We start from the raw sequence: 25,453 nt of genomic DNA on the forward strand, positions 1-25,453 counted from the left end.
AACAGTTCAAAGCTTAGTCTGAATGAGATCTTAAAGCTTTGCACCACTTCCTAGCTCTCTGCTTTTCTATTACCCCCACATAAAGTCCTGTTGCTTTTCTAACCAATATATCACCAAAGATTGGCCATGTTGGAGAGAGAATTCTATTGTTTGAGACTTTAGACTCTGTTGTTGGATGGATGATCTTAAGGAACAGATAGGCAAAGTAATAGGTTGGGAATCCTTGAGATAGTTTACTGTGTATACAATAATAGGATTTTGATACTGTAAGAGACTTTTTAAAAGATAACAAAAATAATACACATAAAGTAATTATGTATTGGCTGTAGTTACATACCTTGGAAAGGACAACCAGTTTCTGTCAGTAACAGGCAATATTTACTGTAAAACTATTTTTTAGATATCCAGTGGAACTATTTCAAAATATAACAATTATATTATTCCATATTATCATTTTAATTGAGCATTTTTATGTATCCAGCTGCATTAATAGCATAAGACTTACCAGTTTCTCTTTTACATAGATTCAACAACTTTCTAAAAAAGAAATTGAGGATTTGCTTCGAAGAGGTGCATATGGTGCCATTATGGATGAAGAGGATGAAGGTTCTAAATTCTGTGAAGAAGATATTGATCAAATCTTGCAGCGTCGCACAAAAACAATTACAATTGAATCTGAAGGAAGGGGCTCCACATTTGCTAAGGTAGTTACAAGCTCTTCTGGTGTCCTTTTTACAGAACACAGAGAAAAGTATAAGCATCCAGAACAGTCCTCTTAGAAGTTAACAGATTGTGACTGACTTAACTCTTATGTTAAAATACCTAATTGGTAGGCTTCACTTGAATGTAGCTGGTGTTTTTCCTTCCTTGAGAGCATGTGGTACCTAGTCTGTGATACTTGAAACTGAACAAATATACTGGTGACACTTTATATTGTGCTGTTACAGGCTAGCTTTGTTGCGTCTGGAAATAGGACAGATATTTCATTAGATGATCCAAACTTCTGGCAGAAGTGGGCCAAAAAAGCAGAAATAGACATAGACACCATCAGTGGTAGAGTAAGTATGATTCATTCATTCATTTAGGCTTGAGTGTTCTTTTAATTGTCCTGTTCACTTTGTTTGCTTTTTAAGTTGAGGCTTATTGTAGCAGTTTGGATCAAATCACTATTGGACAGCTAAGTTAAGTTCTTTGGATGGCAGTATCCTAACTGAAAACATTTCCTCCACTAAAATAGTATATGTAGACCTATGCTTAGTATTTTGTTTACTCGAAGAACTAATCCCCCCCCCCATCAAACTTGCCTTCTGTTGATCCTTGGAGGTATCTGGAACTAGATTGTGTCGAAAGGAAAACGTATGTTTAAATAGACCACAAACTTGATCTATGAAAGCTTCATTACCAAAAGGATACAAATTGTGTACTAAATTTAAAATATCTGTTTTTGTATTCTGGGGCAGAGATTTTCATGTTGTGTCATGAGCTTTAAGTGTACTTTTCATTACTTGAGAGAAAATATTTTTGAAAAGTGCAGTAATGTGTCCTGTCTACCTGATCATTGCTGGATGTTTCCTTACCAATTCATAGAATTGGGAGTGGGAAGCGACAGAAATGTTCTCTCTAACTCAGCAATGATTGACTATTCTGATCATGAATCAGGAATGTCCTATCATCCTATGCTGTATTTGAGTGTTCGTAGTTTTCTTGAAATGCTACCATACTTACAGTTCAACAAGCTTTTGTTGATATAGTCGGTGAAGCCAGTATTAGTTCTACTCAGAATAGATCCATTGAAATTAATGGACATGGTTAATGTTGGTTGATTAATTTTAGTGGGTCTTCTCTCAGTATAATTATGTTTGATGTAGTGAGGACACCCTCTTGACAGTCTCACATTTGCCAGGAATTTGATATAGGGCAGCCTCAGAGAGGATATTCTCGATAGACACTCTGATTGTGGAACTGTCTTGCCCCTCAAATATGGTTGAACCATGTCTTACAAGCTCTAGACACCTAGCGAAGACCTACTTATTCACCCAGGCTTAATTGAATCTCTGATACTGCACTATGTAAATGGTTATTTGTCAGTGTACATGCTTATTTTCTCTCTTACCGTTTATTGGGAGATAGATGCTAAGATTTGTTGTGTTTTAAAATCTTGCGTTTGGATTATTTTAAAATGAAAAGCTGATTGCAAAATTTATAAAAACAAGTAAAATAATAAATAAAATATCAGACAAGGATGTTTTGATGAATTTTATCATTTTGTATTTTGAAAATGCTCACTTCTGTTGACTCAGAATATTGTTACATTTTACAGAATAGCTTGGTTATTGACACTCCTAGAATTAGGAAGCAAACAAGGCCTTTCAGTTCTACAAAGGATGAACTTGCTGAGCTATCTGACATTGAAAGCGAAGGGGATGATAAACCAAAACTTCGGAGGCCTTGTGACCGCTCCAATGGATATGGAAGAACAGAATGTTTTAGGGTGGAAAAAAACTTGCTAGTTTATGGGTAAAAATGTTTTTTGTTTCTTTGGTGTAAAGAGAGACAAAAATATAAATAATAAAATAATTATTATTTCTTAAATTTCATTTTCTGTATGGATGGTGTCCTACTTTACACTTGCTATTGTACCAGATTCCAGCAGTTTAGTAGTGATGCTGCAGTACAGTTACAATGTAGTATTTTGTGGCAATAGACATAATGACCAAAGTGCTTACTTATTGATCAGCAGACCTTAGGATCAGGCCATGTTGCTTTTTCTATTGCAGTCATGTAAAACACACACATATAATGTTACTATAGTTCTTCTCATAAAGAACTGTAGTAACAAAATGTGCCATAATCTATGTGTAATAGAATATTAGTTATAATAGCAAAGAGAAAATCTCCCTGTGGATATTTTTAAATATTTTATAGATACAGAAAAACCTGTGAGGGACCAAACTAATGCTCACAGACTCACAGATTTGCATAAAACTAGTGGCTTTCCCTATTAGCTTGCAGGATGATAAGGGGAGAAAACCTTAGATTCTCAAAGCAACACAAAAGGGGAAATTGTTAATGCATTAGAAATATAAAATATATTTTTACCTCTTAACACTTTGCAGCAAAATATTCTACAAGTAGTCTTAAAGATGCCATTTTTGTTTAAAATGTTAAACTCCAGTGTTAAACTCTAAACAGGTGGGGCCGTTGGAGAGAGATTTTATCACATGGGCGATTCAAGAGACAATTAAACGAACAGGATGTAGAGATAATCTGCCGAGCCCTTCTAGCATATTGCCTTGTCCATTACAGAGGAGATGAAAAAATAAAAAGTTTTATATGGGACCTTATTACACCAACGGAGGATGGGCAAACTCGAGAGCTACAGAATCACCTAGGTAAGAATCTGTAAGAGGACTATTTTTTGACATGCTTGTGATGAAATTAAAGACTCCTCAAAAGTACTGAAGGATGATACACCTTGTGAAATAAAATGGGGGAAAATACAAATGCATGTATTCTTCTATTTTGTGGCTTTGGGGAGAAAAACAGCTGGTGGAGACCATTTTGAATGCACTAATGTATGGGAAGGGTTAAATGACCCACTCCATCTGAAACCTTGGGGAACATTGAGAGTAATCATGGTATTTTATTACATGCAGGTCTACCCTCTTTTGTCGTTTAGCATTACTGTTTGAATTATCTACACTTGCAATGTTAAGGGAAAACAGATAGTATTCTCTGTCTTCCTGAAACAAGGAAGTTCTGTCATACCATGCAGTTGTTACATTGTATTTTCCTATGTTGCATAGGTTTGTCAGCTCCTGTCCCCAGGGGCCGAAAAGGAAAAAAAGTTAAAACTCAGGCCAGCACTTTTGATATTCATAAAGCAGAATGGCTTCGAAAGTATAATCCAGAGCATTTGTTGCAAGATGATGGATATAAAAAACACATAAAACACCATTGCAACAAGTAAGTAGCAATATAAACACATGATTTAAAGTTTGTCTCCTTGATGTACAAGTAAAACCTTCATACTAAATGCTAATAATCTTTATTAATGTTAACAAGTGAGGTGCTATGGATTACAAAATTAGCATAATTGTAGTAGCCATGTTGTAAACTAGTCTCTATATTTGCACAGTGGTTACACCTTGTGCAGATGCCAAAAGTTGGAAGGGAGGAGCAGACAGTAGGAGAGAACCTGTACATTTTGGCAGGAACTCTCCCTACTCCTGCAAAACAAAAAAATTGTGTGGGATTTGCAGAGAATGTCACCCTCCTTTGCCTTCCTCCAAATCACAAATTGTTTGGGCCTGACAGATGTGCATACGAATTGTTCTCATGTTGCCAGAAACTGTTGGCAGCAAACATGCTGCTGCAAGCCCTTAGTTAGCTGAGACTAAGCATTAGGCCCAAAGCATCAAGGTCATTAGGTATGGAGAAGGTGCGGGGGACTACTTTTACGGACTCCTAACCATTAAAATGTTACAGGTGTGTGGAGTGATGAAATTGGCCTCAAAATGCACTTGGAAAATTTAAGGTTTTGTCTTAAATTTGTTGATAATAATGCTGAGCATGATTCCTATATATTTCAAAATAGTAGCTTGTTGAACTAAAATACACTCTGCCCGGGGCTGAAGAATTAATTGTCTTCTGTGTGTTTATGTTTAGGGTCTTACTTCGGGTTAGAATGTTGTATTACTTGAAGCAAGAAGTCATTGGTAATGAGTGCTCAAAAGTTTTTGATGGAGTTGAAGCCAGGTACACCATGTTGAGGCTCTTTCCTCTTTTCTCCTTAACCGTAAATAAAGTTGTTTCTCAGAATTCTTTAATTGAGTTGACTTAACACCAGCTTTCTGGGTAACTATTTCAGTGAAATTGATATTTGGGTCCCTGAGCCAGATCATTCTGAAGTGCCAGCGGAATGGTGGGATACAGAAGCAGATAAATCTCTCTTAATAGGAGTTTTTAAACATGGTAAGTGATAGGGATACTACTTGTTTCTTTATCACATACACGTTGCTTGTCTTTTGAAATAATATTAATAAATATCTGTTTCTCAGGTTATGAGAAGTACAACACAATTAGAGCAGATGCAGCTCTCTGCTTCTTGGAAAGAGTGGGAAAACCTGATGACAAGGCAGTCGCTGCAGAACAGAGAGCCAATGACTATATTGATGGGTATGATTTTTTAAAAAACACTATTTAAAGTGAATCACCCTCCAAACAAGATAAAGGGTGAGAACCAGCCAGAGTTAAGCCCTTTTAGTGGTGACTTCAAATGCAGTAACAATCGTAAAAAGAAAGCTACTTCTTGTTGAATTGAGTATGAGAGAGTTAAATGTATTTTACAGTCCCATTGAATTTAGTAGGAAAATTAAATGCTTTGTTGTCTGGATTGCATCCAAAGGTTATACTAGGCTTTGTTGTTGTTTTTTTACAATAAATGCACAAAATGCTTTGACCCCAAACCAGTCAAATGTGGTCATAGCCCCAAAGGGTCATAGAGCCCTCTTTTCCCCTAAAGCTAACTTTTGCCTAGCACGAGTTTACAGGCCATGGAAATGAGAGAATTCTTTGTATGTCTCTCATATGCCCATATGGTCCTTTCTCTGAGCATAACATACATGTAACAACAGTGATTCTGCAGTACTGTACAGAAATTTGAGGTTATTAGAACCATTATCTATCACTTGCAAGGTTAAATCTGGGATGAGGAACCATGTTGCTGTACAACTCCCATGAACCCCTGCCAGTACGGACAGTGATCAGGCATGATGGGAATTGCAGGCCTGCAACATCTGGAGGGCTAGAGTGTCCTCCAGATGATAATTATCAGGATACATAGAACAAAACTTTAAATAAAAATGTCCAAATAGTTAAAACCATAATACATATTCTTTGTAGCAAGTTTTTTCTTCCGCAAAATAATTTAAAAATTTCCAGTAGCTAAAACAATTGTATGAAAAAACACATACTTTACAAGCCTGTGCTGAATGTGTATTTTTCAGAGATGTAGAAGACCCAGAATATAAACCAGCCCCAGCAATGTTTAAAGATGACATGGAGGTAATGTGTTGTCAGTATTCTTTTTTTTTCAGTTACACCAAAACTTAAGAGTTGATGAGACTGTCATATTTGCCATTGATTATAAACATTTATATTGGTTAAAACAGTAGCTTTTTAATTAGTTTCTTGGCAACTTTTCAATTAAACTATAGGGAGTTTTTTTCTATGGAGAAATTTTGAGCCTCTTAATTTAAAAATGAAGTTAAAATAATCCATATTAAGACGAGCTATTACTATTCTTAGAGTAGTCAGTCATCTGCAAGATGTGTGACTTGTGCTGTGTCTGAATCATGCCTCTGTTCATTCTGCTTTTTTTTAATTAAAAAAATCTTTTTTAGGATGATATATCATCACCGGGGGATCTTATAATAACAGATGGAGGTAAAAAAAAACAACACCTCATGATCTTAAGATACTACAGTGAATACTCTTATTTGTATTACATTAGAGCAAACTTGTGTTTTTATGGAGGAAAAACAGAATCACCAGGAAATTCTTATGTTCCTTAATTATAGATGGTCAGATGATTGAAGGGGACAAGCTTTATTGGCCAACTCAGTCTGCCTTAACTACACGCTTGCGCCGCCTAATAACAGCATATCAGCGTACTAGTAAGAACAGGCAAATCCAACAGATACAACCTGCATTTCCAGTCCAGGCCTGTGTGATGCAGAATCCATATGAAGAAGCTGCTTTAAATCCAAAAATGGCTGCCAAAATTGAAAGACAACAAAGGTCTGTACATTCTAAACTTACCAGGTTTAAAAAGCTGATCACAAAAAAATTTTTTGACTACTTTCTAGTCAATCATTCTTTGTGCTTTTGGAGGAAAGTTACTTAACTGGAATTATTGTTCTTCTTGCTTTTCAATCTAGATGGACAAGAAGAGAAGAAGCTGATTTCTACAGAGTGGTTTCAACTTTTGGTGTAGTGTTTGATCCTGACAGAGGCCAATTTGACTGGACGAAGTTTCGAGCCATGGCTAGGCTACATAAGAAAACGGATGAGAGTTTAGAAAAATACTTGTATGCATTTATGGCCATGTGCAGGAGAGTCTGCCGCTTGCCTTCAAAAGATGGTGGGTTACTTGCTTATTTTTTCCTTTATGAAAAATAAACAGGCAGCAAAGGCTACAACAACTTTTTTATTGAAAAATGCTAAACCAAATTGTTCTTTGCATGAAGCAGGAGCAACAATATATACAAACAGTTTCCCCCAGCATGTAAGAATAGCAGTCTTTATGAGACAGAACTCTATTGTATAAAGTGATATTGACTAGACAAAAATATATCAGACTACAGTATTTTATTGCATTTATATATTGGGTAGTCAAAATGCTCAGCACAATTTCCTCAAGCAGAAGGCAGCAGATACATGTCTGTGGATAAGGAATTTTTCAGCTTAGCGACTGCCACAGAAAATGCTTCTCCTGAGCAGCTATCCCCTGAACTTTTGAGGGTGTTGAAACTATCAAGAACCCCCCACCCTGAGAGAGGCTGAAGGCAGGGAGGCAGTCTTTTGGGTATTTGGTGCTGAAGGTATTTAGGATTTTAAATGCTAATGTGAGTACCTTGAATTGATCCTGGAAACTAACTGGCAACTAGTGACACTGCTTTAGAACAGGGGTTATGTGAGCTCTAAATGGAACCTCAGCTGGTATTTCGGCTGTGACTCTTTGAACCAGTTGAAGTTTCCCAGTCATCTTCAAGGTCAGCCCCAATTAGAGTATGTTACAATAATTAAATCTGGTAGTGACCAGAGCATGGGGTATAGTTTCCAAGTAATCTCTGACCTAAAAAGGTAGTAGCTGATCAACCAAAAGTTATATTAATATTTAATATTACATTAGACATTCTAATCTCCTAAATAGTGCTGTTATTTTAAAAGTTTAATTATAATTCCTGTTCTTGCTCATTCTTGTGTGTGTTTCCTGTGCAGAACTTGTGGATCCCAATATTTTCATCCAGCCAATTACAGAAGAGCGTGCCTCTCGAACCTTGTATCGCATTGAACTTCTCAGGAAGGTTCGAGAACAAGCTGTCCGTCATCCACAGATATTTGAGCGATTAAAACTTTGTCAGATTAATCCAGATTTGCCAGTTTGGTGGGAATGTGGGACTCATGACTGGGATTTACTGATTGGAGCTGCAAAGCATGGGGTGAGCCGAACAGACTACCACATCCTTCGTGATCCTGAACTTTCATTTATGTCAGCCCAGAGGAACTACAGTCAAAGTAAAGTAGCACTTCCAATAACTCCTACACCACTTTTGCATCAGTATCAGATGGTGTTGTCTGCATCTCCTCTTGCACCTCAGGCAAGGCTGCTGGATATTAAAGGGAACACACTTGAGGATACAAAAGTTAAGAATGAAAACCATAAAGAAGATCCACATTCTTCTGGAGAGGAATCCATATCTACTGAGGATATGCGAACGGGAGTAAAGACTGAACCTTTGAGCCCAAATAATGGCACACCATCTCATGCTACAGACCAGAAACCTGTTTTAAAGGCAGACAGTGACAGGCGTATGGTTGCTGCAAGGACAGAACCCCTAACTCCTAACACTGCTTCCAAAAAACAGAGACCTAACAAGAGAGGATCAGAATCAAGCTCCGATTCAGATTCTGATTCAGATAGATCAACCTGTTCTTCCAGATCATCTTCATCTTCATCCTCCTCTTCATCCTCTTGCTCACGTTCCAGATCAGGATCCAGTTCCTCATCTTCTTCATCGTGTTCTTCAGCATCATCGTCATCTTCATCATCCTCTTCCTCATCATCCTCATCCTCATCCTCTTCGTCAGAAGAAAGTGACAGTGATGAAGAAGAATCACAAAAGAGACGTAAGTGCTGTTTTGCTCATTTTCACATTCAAAAGGCTAATTAAGGGCTAATTTGCTTTAAACATGCTGGGAGAAGGTTGACATAAGCCCCTTTCCCCTTAATATAGCATGTAAATAAATATTTTGAATTGTAGGAAACTGGACTACGGGGGTGCCATATAATGCTGTAATCGCAAACAGGCTTGAAAAATATTGTTCTTGCTCTGTGAAAAGTATAAATTTGGCTACATGAATTGCAACAGCTGTTTCTGAAAGTTAAATTAGAACATATTTTTAGCTTTTTTTTCCATATTTGATTTCTTTAAAAAAAAATAATTAGGAATGCAACTACAAGAATGCTGCCTAGCCATTCATATTTGATTTTATGTAAATATAATAATATGTATTTGATATGTTAACTTCCTTTGCTGTGCATAAAATTAATTTGCAAGGGTTTTTTCGGGGGGAGGGGAATACGAACATGAGTTTGACCAAACTGGGGGAGGCAGTGGAAGACAGGTGTGCCTGGCGTGCTCTGGTCCATGGGGTCATGAAGAGTCGGACACGACTAAACGATTAAACAACAACAACTTAATCTCAGTATAAGAGCTCAGTAAAAGTATGGTTTATTTTTTTCTAAAGAGAATATATAGTATACACACTGTTTGGGCTTTATGACTGAATTATTACACTAAACCTCTAAAGTATTTTGGCACATTCAGACCTCTCAGCTCTTCAAAGTAAAATTCCCCATGTATTTTGTAAACAACATCAAGATTATGGACAGCTGTAGTTACTGTTTTGGAATTCTAACGTCTCATATATATAAATCATATGTTCATAAATTTACAAGGCAAACACATACATAAGTATATAAACCACGTGTCTGAAATAGTACAGAAGAGCAATCCTGAAACCATTTTGCCTCTCCCAAATTGACCTCAAATATTTCTCTGCAGTGAGGAAGGAAATGGGAAAGCCTCCCCATTGTCTGTTTGCTCAAATCCTGTCTTAAGGGCATATTTGTGTATGAATAGGGTGAGCCTGCGACCTGTATTTAGGAACTAAGTATTTACCATCACAAAAGAATGGCCAGGCTGTCCAGGTAGAAGAATCAGTGGCGATTATTAGTTATCTTTACAAACAGGAATTTTGTTGGAGACCACCTCCTTCTGTGATGTATTTATGATGTTTTGGGGGTGGTCTCTGGCTACAGGATGGGCAACTTCAAAAGTCTATAAGGGATTCCGCACCATTGTTCTGGGTCCCTCCTGCCTCCTGTGTGTGGTAGTGAGCACCCTGTTGCAATAGTTAATAAAGATCAGGCTTACTAGCTTCCTTGCTTCTCAATATTCTCTGGTTGGCCTCTGTTATTTTTTCCTTCCAATAGGACTCTATACGGGCTCCTTTCTACGCCATAAGGGAAATGAAGGAGTTTTTTCTTATAACATTGCATTTGCCATATTCTAGAGTGGTGAATGAAACCAACTTTTGCTAGCATTCACTACTACAGTGTTGACACTAAAAAATGTAAGACAAGATTCAGAGACTATAAGGTCTATTCGGATATTATTTCTTCCTATGGTTATCTCCAGAGAAGAGCTGGGCTTAGAAATTCAGGCCAAGCAGTTATTAGCTTGGTATCATGCTTTGCAGCCTAGAATGAAGCACTAGGTACCGTATTTTTTGCTCTATAACACGCACCCGACCATAACACGCACGTAGTTTTTAGAGGAGGAAAATCCGTAGGCATGCCACCCGTAGGCATTTCCTCCATAACATGCACAGACATTTCCCCTTACTTTCTAGGAGGAAAAAAGTGAGTGTTATGGTGCAAAAAATACGGTAATTGATAGAATCAGTTTATTTTGTTCTCTTGGGTTTCTAGCTTTCCATTGCTCCTGTTCTCATTGCTGTGCACTTGGTTTATCAATTTCTTGAGGGTTAAAATTATTGCCCATCAAATTTACCTAGTTATGATATTTTCTGTCTAAAGTTATGGCAGTAAATTGTTCATACCATGATAATCTCATGTCTTGATTTTCAGTGTAATGGCACTTGAGGACTGTTTTGGAACTATTGTCGTAGCAGTTCTCAGCAGTTCTGTTCCTCAGAGTCTTGAAATGATGGTTTGTAAAGAGCAACTTGTACACTAGTCCTCCTGTATCTCATGCACAGTTGTCCCACAATGGCCTCTGATTCATGCTGTACTGTTTGTGTACAATCCAGACTGTGAGAGCAGTGGGCAATAGCAGCGCTAAGAAGTAATTTCTATTATAAGATATGATCTAGACTAAGATCTAGAATGTTTGATTTTTTTAAAATAAAAATCTTTATTTTACTATTATAGATGTTTGCATACTTGCATAGTATTAAAGGATCCTGATTAAGATGTCTCAGTTTTCTTCCTTTTTGACATCAAGAAGGACTGGCTGATAAAATACTCTTTTGGCCATAGAAGCAATCCAAGTTTTCTCAGGATAAAAGCTATCAAGTGATATCAAATATTAGTCATACTGAAAGTAGACCTATTGAAATCACTTGGGTCTACCCTGAATATGACTAACGTTTAATATCACCATTTGTATATCAAATCATTATGTGTTGCAGAAATAGGGTATCCATTATTGGAAGTTTTATGTTCTAATAACCTAAAATTGTTTCCCTCAGCAGAAGGAACGCCTCTTTTGAAAGCATATGATGAAGAGAGTGTAGCTTCCCTAAGCACTGTGCAGGATGAAACCCAGGACAGTTTTCAAATGAATAATGGAACACCAAATTCTAACTGTATCTTACAAGGTGGATATATGTTGGCTGCTTCCTACTGGCCAAAGGTAAGTTAGTAAGGCTGGATCTAAACACATCAAAGAAGTGTTTCAGTTTAAAACGTAAATTTAAACAAGGGAAAACAGGTAAAGAAAAAGTGGCCTCCACATTATATTGCATATACATGGCATATAAATCACTTTTTCTTTACCATTCTAGCAGAGTCCTAAGACTACATGTATATAAATCTAGGTAAATTTCCTTCCAAAAAATACTGAATTTGCTAATTCATTTTCTTCAAACTTCTGAATTTCAGAAGTATATAAATTTGGGCTTCAGTTGCTTCCTGACATGGCTGGGAAGAAGTAGTTATTTTATCATACAGTATCAGAGATGCCCACTGTGCTCCTTTCACTGGCACTACTGCATATTTTTTTTCTATAATTGGAAGCATTAATACTACTTTGTTCTTGCCTCTTGGACTGGCCGCCACATCTATAATTTCTCCAGCATATGGTGATTCTTTTAGAAGATATGTGATATGGAAATAAATATTCCCCTCAGTCACATGCTGGTGACACCCTACTCTTTGCCCAGCCACTCAGTTATGCCAGAGATCCAGTTGTCTGCCACCAAATGTTCACTTTCACTATCAGTGCTAGAAGAGCTTAACCATATGACTTCATTCTAGAAGCTGCAGTCAGTTTTCCTGCCTAAAAGGAAAGGGGGAAGGAGACACAAGAATCTGTTATTGCATCCTGTTCAGAAAAACCCTTCTGACCATTGGCCTGTTCAGACCTGTTTTTTCCCCAAGCACTGCCCCCAGCATTTCTGTTCTCTGGAAGTAACTATAACACTTTGCTGTGGACAGGCTTCTGTCCCCGTTCCACCCCCCCACCCCCCGCCAAACAGTCACATCAATCCTGAACAGTGATGCTAGCCTCAGTGGAATTTAAAACATGGTTTGTGCATCAGTAGAGATTATTGAAGGAAGTATTATTACCCTTCTTATGTACAAAGCAAGAGAAATCATAATGCCAAATTATGTCCGCAATCAGAAGAAAATATTTGTTAAGTGATAGATCAAAACTCTCCTAATGATCCTGCAGCCTTGCCACATTTTGTTGGTTGTTTATTAATTACTCAGATTAATTTAGCAAGTTGTTTAACTGTTGAGATAGAAAAGTAGGCTATTAACTGCCTTCTATTCCTTCTAGGATCGGGTTATGATTAACCGTCTGGATAGTATTTGTCAAACAATATTGAAAGGTAAATGGCCTTCGGCACGGAGAAGTTACGACAGCAATACCGTGGCTTCATTTTATACCACCAAGCTTTTAGACAGCCCGGGTGCTGCTGCAGAGTACAGTGAGCCCAGTGTACCAACACCTCCAAGTGCAGATGTTAAAGAAGAAAATGATCAGTCACCACAGATGTCAAAGGTGAAGAAGCATGTACGGGAAAAGGAGTTTACAGTGAAAATCAATGACGTATGTTTATTTTTATCGCCCTAGGACCTGATTGCGATTGCGGTGTGCAGCATGCTTTACCTACAAGTGGCTGCCTGCTCTCAATCTTATTTCCTTCACACACACATTTATGGGTATTTTGGGATAAATTTCTATGGGGCATCCCCCCTTAAAAAAAAAAAAGAATTCAGAATTGATCAACAAATGACAACAATTCTTGGACTTTTGAAGCCTTGCTGGTGGGATGCTTTCTCATATAGCCTTTCTTCTGCTGTCTTTAGTGCTGAAGGTGCTTTCCAGAGTGTCTAGCTCTTCTGAACTCAGTCTTGAATGTCTGAAAACAGGAACTTCCAGATATCCAGTTTTTAAATGCCCTTGGTGAACAAATCAGAACAATTATTCACATACTCAGAATTGCTTAGGCTCTTATGCTAAAAGGTCAATAGTAATACATACTAATGAATACAAACCCTTTATAATAATTAATTTGATATCCACAAATTTATGTTTTAATACATACTTATTTATAAAAGTATTCAGTTGCAGTCATTACTGTACCTGACTAAAGGCTGCCAGTTACTTAGATGCGTGTGTGAGAGAAGATCAGTTCTTGAAAGAAATTGCAAATGAAGATCTTAAACTATTTCATTGGTTTGTTCTTCCCAAAGAAATGTGCTAACCCTCATGTTTGTTTAACAGGAAGGGGGTTTGAAATTAATTTTTCAGAAGCAGGGGCTTTCTCAGAAAAGACCATTTGAAAGTGAAGATGGTACATTAGGACAGCAGCAATACCTTGCCAGGCTACAGGAACTCCAGAATGCTTCAGAGACCAGCCTTGCCAATTTCCCAAAGTCTTTGCCAGAGTTGGGTAAGCATTGTGTGAAAGCCAGTGTCTAATGCCAAAAGGTTTGCTACTTAGATATTGTATTAATAATTTTTGGATTGCCATTCCAAGCTGTTTAACTGTCTGTCACCTAGTTTTACTAATGTGATAAGCTTGGTTCTGTGCTGTGACACTTCATACTTCAGGTGGGTGCTCAGCTGGATGCTATGTCATACACAAAAGCATTCCCTGCACATATTAAACTGGTATGTCAGCGAGAGAGAAGACCAGACTAGAATCTCTCTCCATGGCTCTCTAACAAGGAATGTTACCATTCAATTGAGTCCCTGTTTGCAGTATGATGTGGTACAGTTTGAAGAGATTGTTTTGTAGCTCCTTACAACCCTTTCTGTTCATAACTTCCCTGAACAATTTAGTGTTATCAGTAAATGTGGTTACCTCACTTGCTTGTCCCTAACTCTGGAACATTTATGAACAAGTCTATTCTATTATTGCCATTGATGATTGCATAAGTGAAAGAATGCAAACACTTCAAATAATTTGGATGATGTTCTTCTATCTAGAACCTAACTCAAATAAGTAAGAATGTTACAGCTTTACAGGGCTGAATAGCAACTCTTTTGAAGGAAGAGCTGTAGCATAAAGTAATGGTGATAAGTGAGCTGAGAAAATGCTGAGGTTTTCTTTGGCCTTGACAAGATATACTAGGCTACAATCTGTATGTTTGCAGGCCTGTTATTCCCCTGGTGTCAGGTTGTAATTGTGAGGAGAAAAGAATATAGAGCCTATTGAAGTTGGATACTTTGACATCAATATTAATATGTATGCCACATAATCCTGGAGTGGTACAGTGGCGGGGCATATGCCCGTGCTGCCCAGGGTGGACACGCTCCCAAGGGGAGTGGGGCACGAAGGGTGTCCTCCCAGGCACTCGGGTGCATGGAGCAGCACACATGCCCTGTAGCCAGGGGCAGAGTGAGCTGCCAATGGCGGACATTCGGTGTGCCGCCCCCCACGACTCCTAACCCTCCCCCAAGCTGTTAAAATGAAGAGGGAAGGGGAGAATGCCACCGGCAAAGCGTTGCAGCTCCCCCCCTTCCGCTGATGGCTCGGGGTAGGCTTGGGAGTCGCAGGCGGGCGGCGCGTCAAATGTCACCTCCCTCAGTGAAGACACCCAGGGCAGTCCGCCTCCACCACACATCCCTTCCTCCACCCCTGGGGTGGTATTCAACTATCATTTCTTCAGTGCATGCCCAGATAAATTAATGAACCTTAGTCATGTTCTTAATTTGAATGGGCCTACTCAGAGTAAAACTCTGTCTCATAGATACGCTAGAACCTTTTTCTATAAATTCATTTTACTTTCCGTGACTTTTTTTGTTGCTGCTTTTACAGATGTTCATATTCATTTGGAAAAAAGTCTTTTGTTGCTAATTTTATGAAACTGTTAATTTGATTAGGAGCTTCCAGTCAATCCACAGCTACTGCAAATGGAATAATAGTTGATGACCAACCTGTAATGAAAAAGAGGAGAGGAAGGAGGAAGAATGTGGAAGGAGTAGATATCCTGTTTATAAATAGAAACAAAGCACCTAACCACGTAAGCAGATGTGAATTGATATTTTAAGTATGCATGCTGTTCTGATGTAAATGTTATTAATTTTGAAGGCTTTAATGTCTTTAGATTGGCCAAATAGAAGCCCACCTGCCAGCCTGCTTCAGTAGATTTCTTGTATTGTACTACTGGTATTAGCTTTGGCATTGATATTATAAAATGCATTGACTTTCCCATCCAGCATCTTATTTAATCAGGTTCATATATTTTTGCAAGACAAAACTTTTTTAGCAGGGTTGACATCTTGAATATATAAATGTGATGTTTGCTTTCCATTAAATATCTATCTCTAGGTTTTCTTCATAGAATTATAGAATTGTAGAGTTGGAAAGGACCCCAAGGGTCATGCAGTCCAACCCTCTGCAATGCAGGAATTTCAACTAGATTGTACATGACAGGCGGTCATCCAAACTCTGCTTTAAAACTTCCAGTGTTCTTCCTCATGTTTAATCAGAATTTAGTTTCTTGTAACTTGAAGCCATTGGTTCAAGTCCTACCCTCTGGAGCAGGAGAAAACAAGCTTGCTCCATCTTCCTTTAGATACTTGAAGGTGGCTATCATCTCGTCTCTGTCTCCTTTCATCTAAGCCAAGCATACCCAACTCCCTCAACCATTCCTCATAAGGCTTGGTTTCCAGACACTTTATAATTCTGGTTGCCCTGCTCTGCATTTGTTCCAGCTTGTCAATATCATTCTTAAATGGTGGTGCCCAGAACAAGACACATTACTCCAGGTGTGGTCTGACCAAGGCAGAATAGAGTAGTGCTATTACTGTACTTCCTTTGATTTGGACACTATACTTCTGTTGATGCAGCTCGAGAGAGAGCTCTCAGACTGCAATCAGCAATCTCCAATCAACTAAGTCAGGCATAGGTGAACTCGGCCCTCCAGATGTTTTGAAACTACAATTCCCATCATCCCTGACCGCTGGTCCTGTTAGCAAGGGATGATGGGAGTTGTAGTCCCAAAACATCTGGAGGGCCAAGTTTGCCTATGCCTGAACTAAGTAGAACAGTACTCATAACACTTTGTATTTCTGCAGGTTTGCCATAGCATTAATGTCCCTCAGGTTGCTCCAGGAATAAACCCAGCACTTCCATATGTACCATCCCACGGCGTGTGTGATGCAGAAAGCCCAGTTCCAGTTATTAACTTGAAAGATGGAACAAGACTTGCAGGCGATGATGCCCCTAAAAGAAAAGATTTGGAGAAATGGTTCAATGAACATCCTGGCTATGTTGAAGATTTAGGAGCTTTTATTCCTGTAAGTATTTCCATTCTTTCTAACTGTGCTGTGATATTTGAATATAGAAAGCAAATTCTGTGTAATATTCATCTTTTAATATAGGGTTGTAATTTTGAACACGCCATGAGTAAATATATGATAATTTTAGCATGGTTTGAGGCCATTTTAAAATATTGTGGTGTTTAATATAAAACGTAATGTGCAGCATATTTAAGAAGTAAAACCTTCGTTAAGTAGGTCCTTAAGCATAAATATGTTATTCATAAGCAGCTTGAATAATAGTGTGGGCTCACATATATATGTATTTTTAATTCTGCTACCACAGAAAATGCAGCTTCATGAAGGAAGACCCAAACAAAAAAGGCACCGTTGTCGCAATCCTAATAAGCTGGATATTAATAGCCTTACTGGGGAAGAACGTGTTCAACTAATCAATAGAAGGAATGCTAGAAAGGTATTTCTTTAACTTTTGCCATCCAGAGACATGCCAGCTTGGTGCCCTACCTCAAGGACCGCCTCTCTCTATATAAACCATCACAGATTCTGCTTTAATCATCAGAGGCCCTTCTTTGTGTGCCTCCTCCAGAGGGTGGCAACACGAGAATGGGCCTTCTCTGTAGTGGCTCCCCGTTTGTGGAATGCTCTCCCAAGGCAAAAACATTTCTCTTCAACCAGGCTTTTGGCTGATTAATATTCTGCAACCTTTTAAATGTGTCTGTGGGAAGGAAGAGTTATTTATTTTGCTGTTTTGTTTTAATTATTTACTTGTTTTTATCCTGTATTTTATTCTGTGAACTGCCCTTAGATCTTATGATGAAGGGTGATGTATAATAATAATAATAATAATAATAATAATAATAATAATAATGTGTCACCATAACTATTCTAGCACAGACAGAAACAAGATAGCTTGTTAAGCTATGAGTGCAAACTGAGTGTTGGATCCATGAAGTATACTGATATATGTTTGATCCATTTTTGATCCTTACATTTCAGGTAGGAGGTGCTTTTGCTCCACCACTGAAGGACCTGTGCAGATTCCTGAAAGAGAATTCTGAATATGGAGTAGCTCCTGAATGGGCAGATGTTGTAAAACAATCTGTGAGTACTAGAGGGGGTGTCATAATTTTGTAGCTTTACTTACCAAAGAAAGGAGGTTAGCCTTAAAGCAGTGTGATCCCTGTTTTAAGCAGCTTGGAAACAACTAGGAAAATTTTGAGCCTTGAGACCACTCTTGCTTATTTGTATTGTTATGTGCCATGTACATTGAAGGCACTATATAAATTAAAGTTCAAAAGCTGTAAAAGGCAGCTTTTGCAAATGATTTTATTTGAATTATTTTTCAGGTTTCCAGCTAACATTCCTAACTATGCTATATATCTATTCTACCATATTATCGGCAGATTGCTGTGTTTGAAATTGATTTTAATACTTATTTTTTCAATTTAGCTACAGCATATTTTTAAGATTCAGAAATAGGTAGGTGCATTAAAGAATGCAATAACCCAAGTTTCATTTTTTCCCCCTCTTAGGGATTTCTTCCTGAAAGCATGTTTGACCGTATTCTCACAGGGCCTGTTGTGCGAGAGGAAGTAAGCAGGAGAGGGAGAAGACCTAAAAGCGAGATTGCCAAGGCAGCTGCTGCTGCAGCAACAGCAGCAGCAAGCATACCGGTCAACCCTTTGTTAGCCAATGGGCTGCTGCCAGGGGTGGATCTATCTACTCTCCAGGCCTTACAGCAAAATCTGCAAAATTTTCAGTCACTGCAAGTGACAGCAGGCTTAATGGGAATGCCAACTAGTTTGAACACTGCTGGGGAGGCGAAAAACATGGCTGCTGTGTTTCCCATGCTGCTTTCAGGAATGGCTGGCTTACCAAATTTGCTAGGAATGGGAGGACTCCTCACAAAATCTACAGAATCTGCTTCCGAGGAAAAAAAGGGAAATGACTCAAGAGAGCCCGACGGGAAAAAAGAAAGGACAGAGAGCCAAAATGCACATAATGGTGGAGAAAACTCTGTGTCGGGTTCTCCTTCCACGTCTGCTGCTGCTGCAGCCGCCAGCCCTCTTGCTCTTAACCCCTTACTGTTGTCCAATATACTTTATCCAGGGATGCTTCTCACTCCAGGCCTTAATCTCCATATCCCAGCTTTGTCCCAATCCAATATTTTTGATGTACAGAACAATGAAAACAATGGCACAGGCACAGCCAAGCAAACAGAAGAAAAGGAGGAAAATTCTAGAGTTAAAGATCAAGACGACAAAAGGGGAGCAGAGCCTAGCTCTCGCAATGAAAACAGCACAGATGAGGGTTCAGAGAAAGCCGATGCTTCCTCTGGGTCAGACAGTACATCGTCCTCGTCTGAGGATTCGGATTCTAGTGATGAAGACTGACCCCAAACTCTGCACTTAAATTATAAACTGATTTTGAATTTATTCTTGAATTATTTTGTTGTAAATAACCAGTGTTGAGTGAGTGCATCAATAATTTAATGACCGAACATTTCAGTATTTGTTTAGAAGTGCAAACTGCTTTCAAAGACGTTTTGCATGTAATATTTCTTGAAGTTCATAAGTTTCTGAACTTGTATGTACTATCAAATACACAATTGTGTAAAAAAAAAGAATTACAGCAAAAGGCATTATAATTTTGTTTTGGGGGGGTTAATTTTTAAAAATTGCTTAGTAAGAGCTGTATATTTAATATATTTGTAGTGAACACAAAATTCTTTATGCGCATTATTGATTTAATTTGAATATAGTTTTACAGCCTCCTTGACACCTATAATTTACAGATCAAAACTCAGCAATAATTTGGGCAGCTAATGAATGTCATGAAAGCTGTAGAAACTACATCACCATCCATTGTTTTAATTACAAGAAAATGCTCTAGTGTTGTGATGCACTGCTGATGTTTCCAATTCAGGTACAACTCTGTTTTAAAAGAAAAGTTTCCCATTCAGCCAATTAGATTGGCTACTTGTTACCTCAGCTGAGTTAGTTTAGGAAGTTTACATTGGTTTCTCTACTTGTTTTCATATTCTGCTTTGCTTTTTAAAGGCATCCTGTGTATGTTGATTTTGCAAGGGAAATTACCATTACCAGTTGCACTCTTGTAATAATAGTCACAAAAATCCCTTTCTTACTTTCTTCGACACCATGGATACCTTTTTAATGTTAAGATTTTGCTCCTTCTACAGCCTTCATGTTGTTGAGGAGCTGTATCCACAAGCTGAAATAACTCGAAGTGCCACTTCAACACTGCATACTTCATGTTATAAGGATAAGGATTAGATCCTTGTGAAAATGGCTTGTTTGTTTTGTTTGTTTCTCTTTTGTGTATGTTTGTCATGTAAACTCCTGTAGTTACCAGTTAATAATGGTAAGAGGAAATGTAGTCATGTTTAAAAATACTCATATTTCTCTACAGGTTTGGATTTGACTATGTAGAATAATGTTACCCAAAATCAAAATTTAGGGTATCATCTATCTGTTAGTTGTAATAATGCTGAGTTGCCCAATAACTTAACTTTTAAAAAGCACTTTCAACAATGATGTGAGAAATGTGTTCCATGAAACCATGGTCTGACAGTGCTTATAAAGCATCTGTTTGAATACAGATCCTTAGAACCTTGATGCATAAAATCAGATATGTAATAGGATTCCTTGTTCTGCTGAAGCTGCTATTACTCTGACATGGTAGAATCACAGATTCACACCATACAGTGGAACTGAGGTGAAAAGGTGTGAGCTTGTATTAATTTCACTTCTGGTTCAAGAATAGGCAAGTTGAGTGAATGGGTAAAAAAATACTGATGATATAGTCAGTGACAAATCTTTTCAAAAGGAAATAATTTAGTATTTTGATACAGTTCTGTTGCTTGCTTGTACAGTAAACAAGACTGTGTTGTTTTTTACCAAGATCTTTACCAATAAAAATAAAGTTTGTACATGCAAAATTATTAACCCCTTTGACTAGAAAGCAGTATTACATGTAATTACAGTTATAAAAGTATCATTTGGATTGTGCTGGTTTACTGTATTTTCCCTCCCCGGAATAGTATGACTTGTTTGGCCCTTCAGTGTCTTAGCAATAGTCAAAACATGCCACAAGAAAAGGGGTAGCAATTATTCATCATGAAAGGATGTATTACATATTTAATATTTTGCCCTTTGTAATATAGCACTTTTATTTATCTTGTATGTATCCATGATATAGCCAAAGTTTTCCAAACACGGTTGTTGACTTAGTCAATGGAGTATTTCAACAATATCACTTTGCACCATACCCCTACGTACCTCCCCCCAAAAGAAATCCTAAACATAATTTTTAATAAATTTATGAAATAAAGTATTTTCCTAATTATGGTCAAGTGAATTTTACTTACCATTCTAGTGATATCTCTCTGTAATAAGGAAATTTTACAGTTTCAATGTGTGACTGAAAGATTTGAATATGAAGTAAAGGTGTGTTTTTTTAAATCAGCATCAGCTGAAAGGTGAGAAATATGTAGCTCTGTCGGCTAAACAATATGCAAGTGTGACTGCATAAAGTCAAGGGTTGTAAAGGAGCCTTTATTAGAATTACATTAATACTGAAATTTCAGTACAAAAGATATCCAATATGGTGAAGAAGTGTATGTTGGTAGTGACTAAAAAGAAATTTAGCTCTTATTGCCTTGTATTTCTATCCCTTGTTTCAGGCTTCATGATCCGTCTTAGTCCTGTTTTTCTTTTGGACATTTTGCAATATTTGCCAGTTGTGTTCTGTGTAGTCTGAATTTGCTTTCTTGTAGTTGAAAAAGCGTCTTAAAGTCATTTGTAATTTATTGAATTACTTTCTATGATGTTCTATAGAGCAAATGGAAGTTTAATTATTTTTTATTAAACATATTCTTTGACAACCCATGATGTTGGCCTCAATACATTAAAAATGCCTTTTAGTTATCACACAATGTAGTTAAGCTTGAGCAGAAAGTAAACAGTTGTTACAGCAATATTGGAGAGCTAAACATCTGCAGGTATTCAGTATTTAAAGAATTTGTGGTTTCAATTTTCTGCAATTCATATGAGTGGCTAATACTGAATGTGCAGGTAATATGAGCTGTCAAAATAGTTTTCTCTTGCCAAAGGTATTATATAGTAAGATTTTGTATTAAAACATCAAGAAATACTTTAAACTAAAGGCTATAGTTTAGTGATCAGGTGAATGCTGAATACTAGAAAACATTCTCCATCCTGCACTTGTCTTGGCAATTAGTGGTGGAATGTGCTTCTTCCTTTGTTGAATGAACCTTTGTTCATTCAGTTATACTTTTATCATTAGAGTATAATTTGAAGAACATTGTAGGATTGATGCAATACACAACTGCACCTTGGCATTTGCCAGTTACCTGAAAATGCATAATCAAACTGATTTCATGGAACTAAAAGATGTGCATTAGGTCCAATCTGTGTTATGGCACATCATAAATTGGAGGATAGTGCTAGTTAATTTAAAATGATTCTTAGGTTTATATGGTTAAAATATAATAGAGTTAATCCAGCAGGTTGGGAATTGTTTGCATATAAATTTTCCATACTTTCATCTGCACTATATTAAATTGGTTTGGGGATTACCCTAAATTTCAGAAGCAACTTCGTGTAGGTGAAAAGAACTGTTATCAACTAAAAGTATAACGCTGTATGGCTAGATGCAGCCTTGAGATCTTTGCAAACATACTGAGGCATCTAACTTAGACTCATGGCATGCATTTTTGTGATAATAGTGGCGTGGAGTTCTTTCCTTCAGCCAACACTGGTTTTGCTACAATACCATGTTAGAAATGTCATATGGATAGTGCATACTCTCAATCTCTAGAGTGAACTTTGTTTTGTTACCATATCTGATAGTGAATAATTTTATATAAAATATATTCTGCCATTTTCTACGGAAGTTATAAAAATACAAATTAAGCAGTGCAGTGGGGAAATGGTTGTTGCTGACAGCCATTAGGTCAGCCATTCTGTATCCTTACACCCATGGTAGATTACTTTTGGCTAGGGGGTGCAATGCAAAAAGAATCATATAACTGCAGTTGAAAGGGATCCGAGAGGTCATCTTCCAACCTCTTGCAATGCAGGAATTGCAGCCAAATTATCCCTGGCTGAGGTCATAGAGCAACTGTTTAAAAACCTCAAATGAAGGAGAATTCACCATCTTCCATGGTAATCTGTTCCACTATTGAACAGCTCTTACCATCAGAAAGTTTTTTATAATGTTTAATCAGAATTTCCTTCCTTGCAATTTGAATCCTTCGGTTCAGCTCCTACCCTCTGGAGCTGCAGAAAATAAGCTTGCGTCAGCCTTTCAGATATTTACAAACTATGGATACAGTTGGTAGGCATGTGCTTATAGGAATTGTATAACATTTCTCATTTGTCTGAATGTAAACATGGCAAATACTTTTAAATTTATAAACAAGGGCTTTCGTTGATTATGGGCATGCCACCGATTAGAAAACAAGACAAGAAATGAAACAAGACTATACATGGCCCCTAAATGAACACTATGAGCCTGGTTCGAACTGTATGCTGATCAGTGGTTCTAGAGGGGGACCTTGCATGGCAAACCAATTTTTCTGTGGACGTATTTCATTCCAAATTTTAATTGCCACTCGGCTTCTTGCAGTCCACACCAGCATGTAATACTTGGTGTATCTGGGCTGTTTTTCTATCCCATTCCCTTGAATCGCTGCTCCCACCCACCACACTACGTACTACCTTTATCCATGATCGGCATCCGCACCATTTTATTTTTTAAAAAATCGCAGGAATTGTGAAAAAGCAAACTACCGGTTTTATCCAGTCATTTTCAATATTTTTTACAGGGGACAAAATTGAGGCCTGTGTCTTGTTGATTGTTGGTGTGTCAATTTCGTTTTTTTAAAGACCTCGCCGTGAAACTTAGAAAGAAAAAGCCTGGTGTGATGTACTATGATTACAGTCCCCAACTAATTAAACACAGTTAGTGCCGAACGTGTAAGATCCTATCATTTCTGAGGCAGCTGGCGATCAGCGGTAATCGGTTTCTTCCCTTTGCTATTGAGAGGGAGGAGGAAAATGACACATTACACGTTCCCCGCTTCGCCCCGCCCCTCACTGAGGCTGACGCTTTATGGGAATTGTAGTTCCCAGAAGAAACGAACGCTCCCACTTCCGCTCCCCTCCCCGCCGCTCTTGACTTTTAAATCTCTTGCGCAGACAGCAGCACGCTGATTGGATTCGCGTGGGCGCGCCCTTGCCCAATGAGCAGAGCGGTGAGGGGCGGGGCCGCGGGGGGGGTGAGGGAGACGAGGTGTTTAGATTCGAACGCCGCGGCGGTGGCGACTGAGGGAAGGAAGGGTCCAGCTCGGCATCAGCCTCTCTCTTTCCACCCAACCTTCGCTTGAAACGTACGAAAACAATCCGCTGCGCAGGCGCAGTCCGCCCTTGTGCGCGAGCCGCGGCTCTAGAGTTCGCCGGCGTTGTTGCGCGCGACCCTCGCCGCCGCCGCCTTCCGCTCTCCTCATCCTCTCCACGCCCGTCAGTGGCGATGCTGAGCGGAGACGAAGGAGAAGAGGAGGCAGCCGCGCCTGCCTCTGCCGGAGGGGGCGCTCCTTCGCCGACCCCCGTCGCCTCACCCCGAGCGACGACAGCGGCCGCAGAGGAGGCGGGGGCCGCCATAACCGACGCCCCCGTCCAAGAAGAAGGAGCAGCGGACGGCGATGAGGAGAAAAAGGAGGACGACGAAGAGGAGGAGGAGGAAGCGGCGGCGGCGGCGGCAGCAGCTGAGGCGGAGCGAGACACCCGGCAGCGCTACGAGGACCTGTGCAGCAGCCTCAACATGGACGAGCGCGCCCGAGCTGAGGCCTGGCTGAGCTACCAGAGCATGAGGAGGAATTACACTCTGGAGGTAGGGGGAGGGGCGCAGCGAAGGGGGCGGGGTGCTGCTGCTTGGTGGGAGGGGCTTGTGTGAAAGGGGAGGGGCCTTTGCGGAGGGGCGTGGTCACAAAGTAGAACATCTTGGCAGCAGGGGGCGTTTTTTGAACTCTGGGGAACTGAGTTCCCTTACTTTTATTAAATTAAATAATTTGGGGGTGGGGGGCTAGAACGGATATATACCCAATGCCTGGGCCAAAAACCCACCTATATTTGCAATCAGTTGTGACCATTTCCAGTCCAGATCATTGTCTGCTTGAGTTTGTCATACATTTAGCCACTACCCCGGGTGGGAAGTGGCATTGTGACTGGGCCCACAATAAACTAACTAACTTCCCCCATGTTTTTCCCCAAGAAAAAAATTACTGCCTGGCAGAAAGAGCTTTGGCAGTGGGCTGGGCTTGTGGTGGAGAGGATTGGCCTTGACTTTGTAGAGGGGCAGAGTCGTGAAGCAGAAGTAAATCTAGATAGGATAATCTTAGACAGAGTTGGTGGAGCTTGTGGTAGAGGCAGTGAATTAGAAAGAAACCTTGATTGGAGGGGCTTTGAGGGAAGGGGGGGATGTCCTTAGCTTGGATAGTGGGGTGGAGGCCATGAGGTAGAATTATATATCCCACCAGAAAGGGGCCTTGACAGAGGTAGAAGTTACCCAATGGTGTGGAC

At 39.0% G+C, this 25,453-nt stretch overlaps 2 protein-coding genes and 1 long non-coding RNA gene across 13 annotated transcripts in view; 2 read left to right on the top strand and 1 right to left on the bottom strand.

Moving 5' to 3' along the window:
• The window catches only part of CHD9 (chromodomain helicase DNA binding protein 9), a 66,366-nt gene extending 44,629 nt beyond the window's left edge, over positions 1-21,737 (top strand). For 4 of the 11 annotated variants that reach the window (XM_081201079.1, XM_081201080.1, XM_081201088.1 and 1 more), the window contains 21 exons: positions 525-704; positions 948-1,058; positions 2,321-2,517; positions 3,193-3,392; positions 3,807-3,966; positions 4,669-4,758; positions 4,871-4,974; positions 5,061-5,178; positions 6,009-6,066; positions 6,405-6,447; positions 6,582-6,801; positions 6,942-7,144; positions 8,005-8,913; positions 11,563-11,726; positions 12,876-13,148; positions 13,827-13,995; positions 15,432-15,571; positions 16,629-16,850; positions 17,158-17,286; positions 17,829-17,933; positions 18,365-21,737. In XM_081201079.1, coding sequence (XP_081057205.1) covers positions 525-704; positions 948-1,058; positions 2,321-2,517; positions 3,193-3,392; positions 3,807-3,966; positions 4,669-4,758; positions 4,871-4,974; positions 5,061-5,178; positions 6,009-6,066; positions 6,405-6,447; positions 6,582-6,801; positions 6,942-7,144; positions 8,005-8,913; positions 11,563-11,726; positions 12,876-13,148; positions 13,827-13,995; positions 15,432-15,571; positions 16,629-16,850; positions 17,158-17,286; positions 17,829-17,933; positions 18,365-19,225 — 4,656 coding nt within the window. In that variant the 3' untranslated portion in view covers positions 19,226-21,737. The remainder of the gene's footprint in view (positions 1-524; positions 705-947; positions 1,059-2,320; positions 2,518-3,192; positions 3,393-3,806; positions 3,967-4,668; positions 4,759-4,870; positions 4,975-5,060; positions 5,179-6,008; positions 6,067-6,404; positions 6,448-6,581; positions 6,802-6,941; positions 7,145-8,004; positions 8,914-11,562; positions 11,727-12,875; positions 13,149-13,826; positions 13,996-15,431; positions 15,572-16,628; positions 16,851-17,157; positions 17,287-17,828; positions 17,934-18,364) is intronic. The other 7 variants (XM_081201085.1, XM_081201089.1, XM_081201084.1 and 4 more) reach the window with 6 other exon arrangements.
• On the bottom strand, positions 13,141-24,240 carry LOC308590950. Its single transcript, XR_014009963.1, has 2 exons — positions 24,115-24,240; positions 13,141-13,501 (listed from the first exon to the last, which is right to left on the bottom strand). It is a non-coding gene; the product is annotated as an uncharacterized lncRNA (long non-coding RNA).
• RBL2 (RB transcriptional corepressor like 2) overlaps positions 24,210-25,453 on the top strand; it is a 33,135-nt gene continuing 31,891 nt past the window's right edge. Inside the window, exon 1 of the mRNA XM_081201127.1 lies at positions 24,210-24,764. Within this exon, the coding sequence (XP_081057253.1) occupies positions 24,405-24,764 (360 nt within the window). The 5' untranslated portion in view covers positions 24,210-24,404. The remainder of the gene's footprint in view (positions 24,765-25,453) is intronic.

Source organism: Podarcis bocagei (genome assembly GCF_964188305.1).
Source record: "Podarcis bocagei genome assembly, chromosome: 7".
Classification (NCBI taxonomy): domain Eukaryota; kingdom Metazoa; phylum Chordata; class Lepidosauria; order Squamata; family Lacertidae; genus Podarcis; species Podarcis bocagei.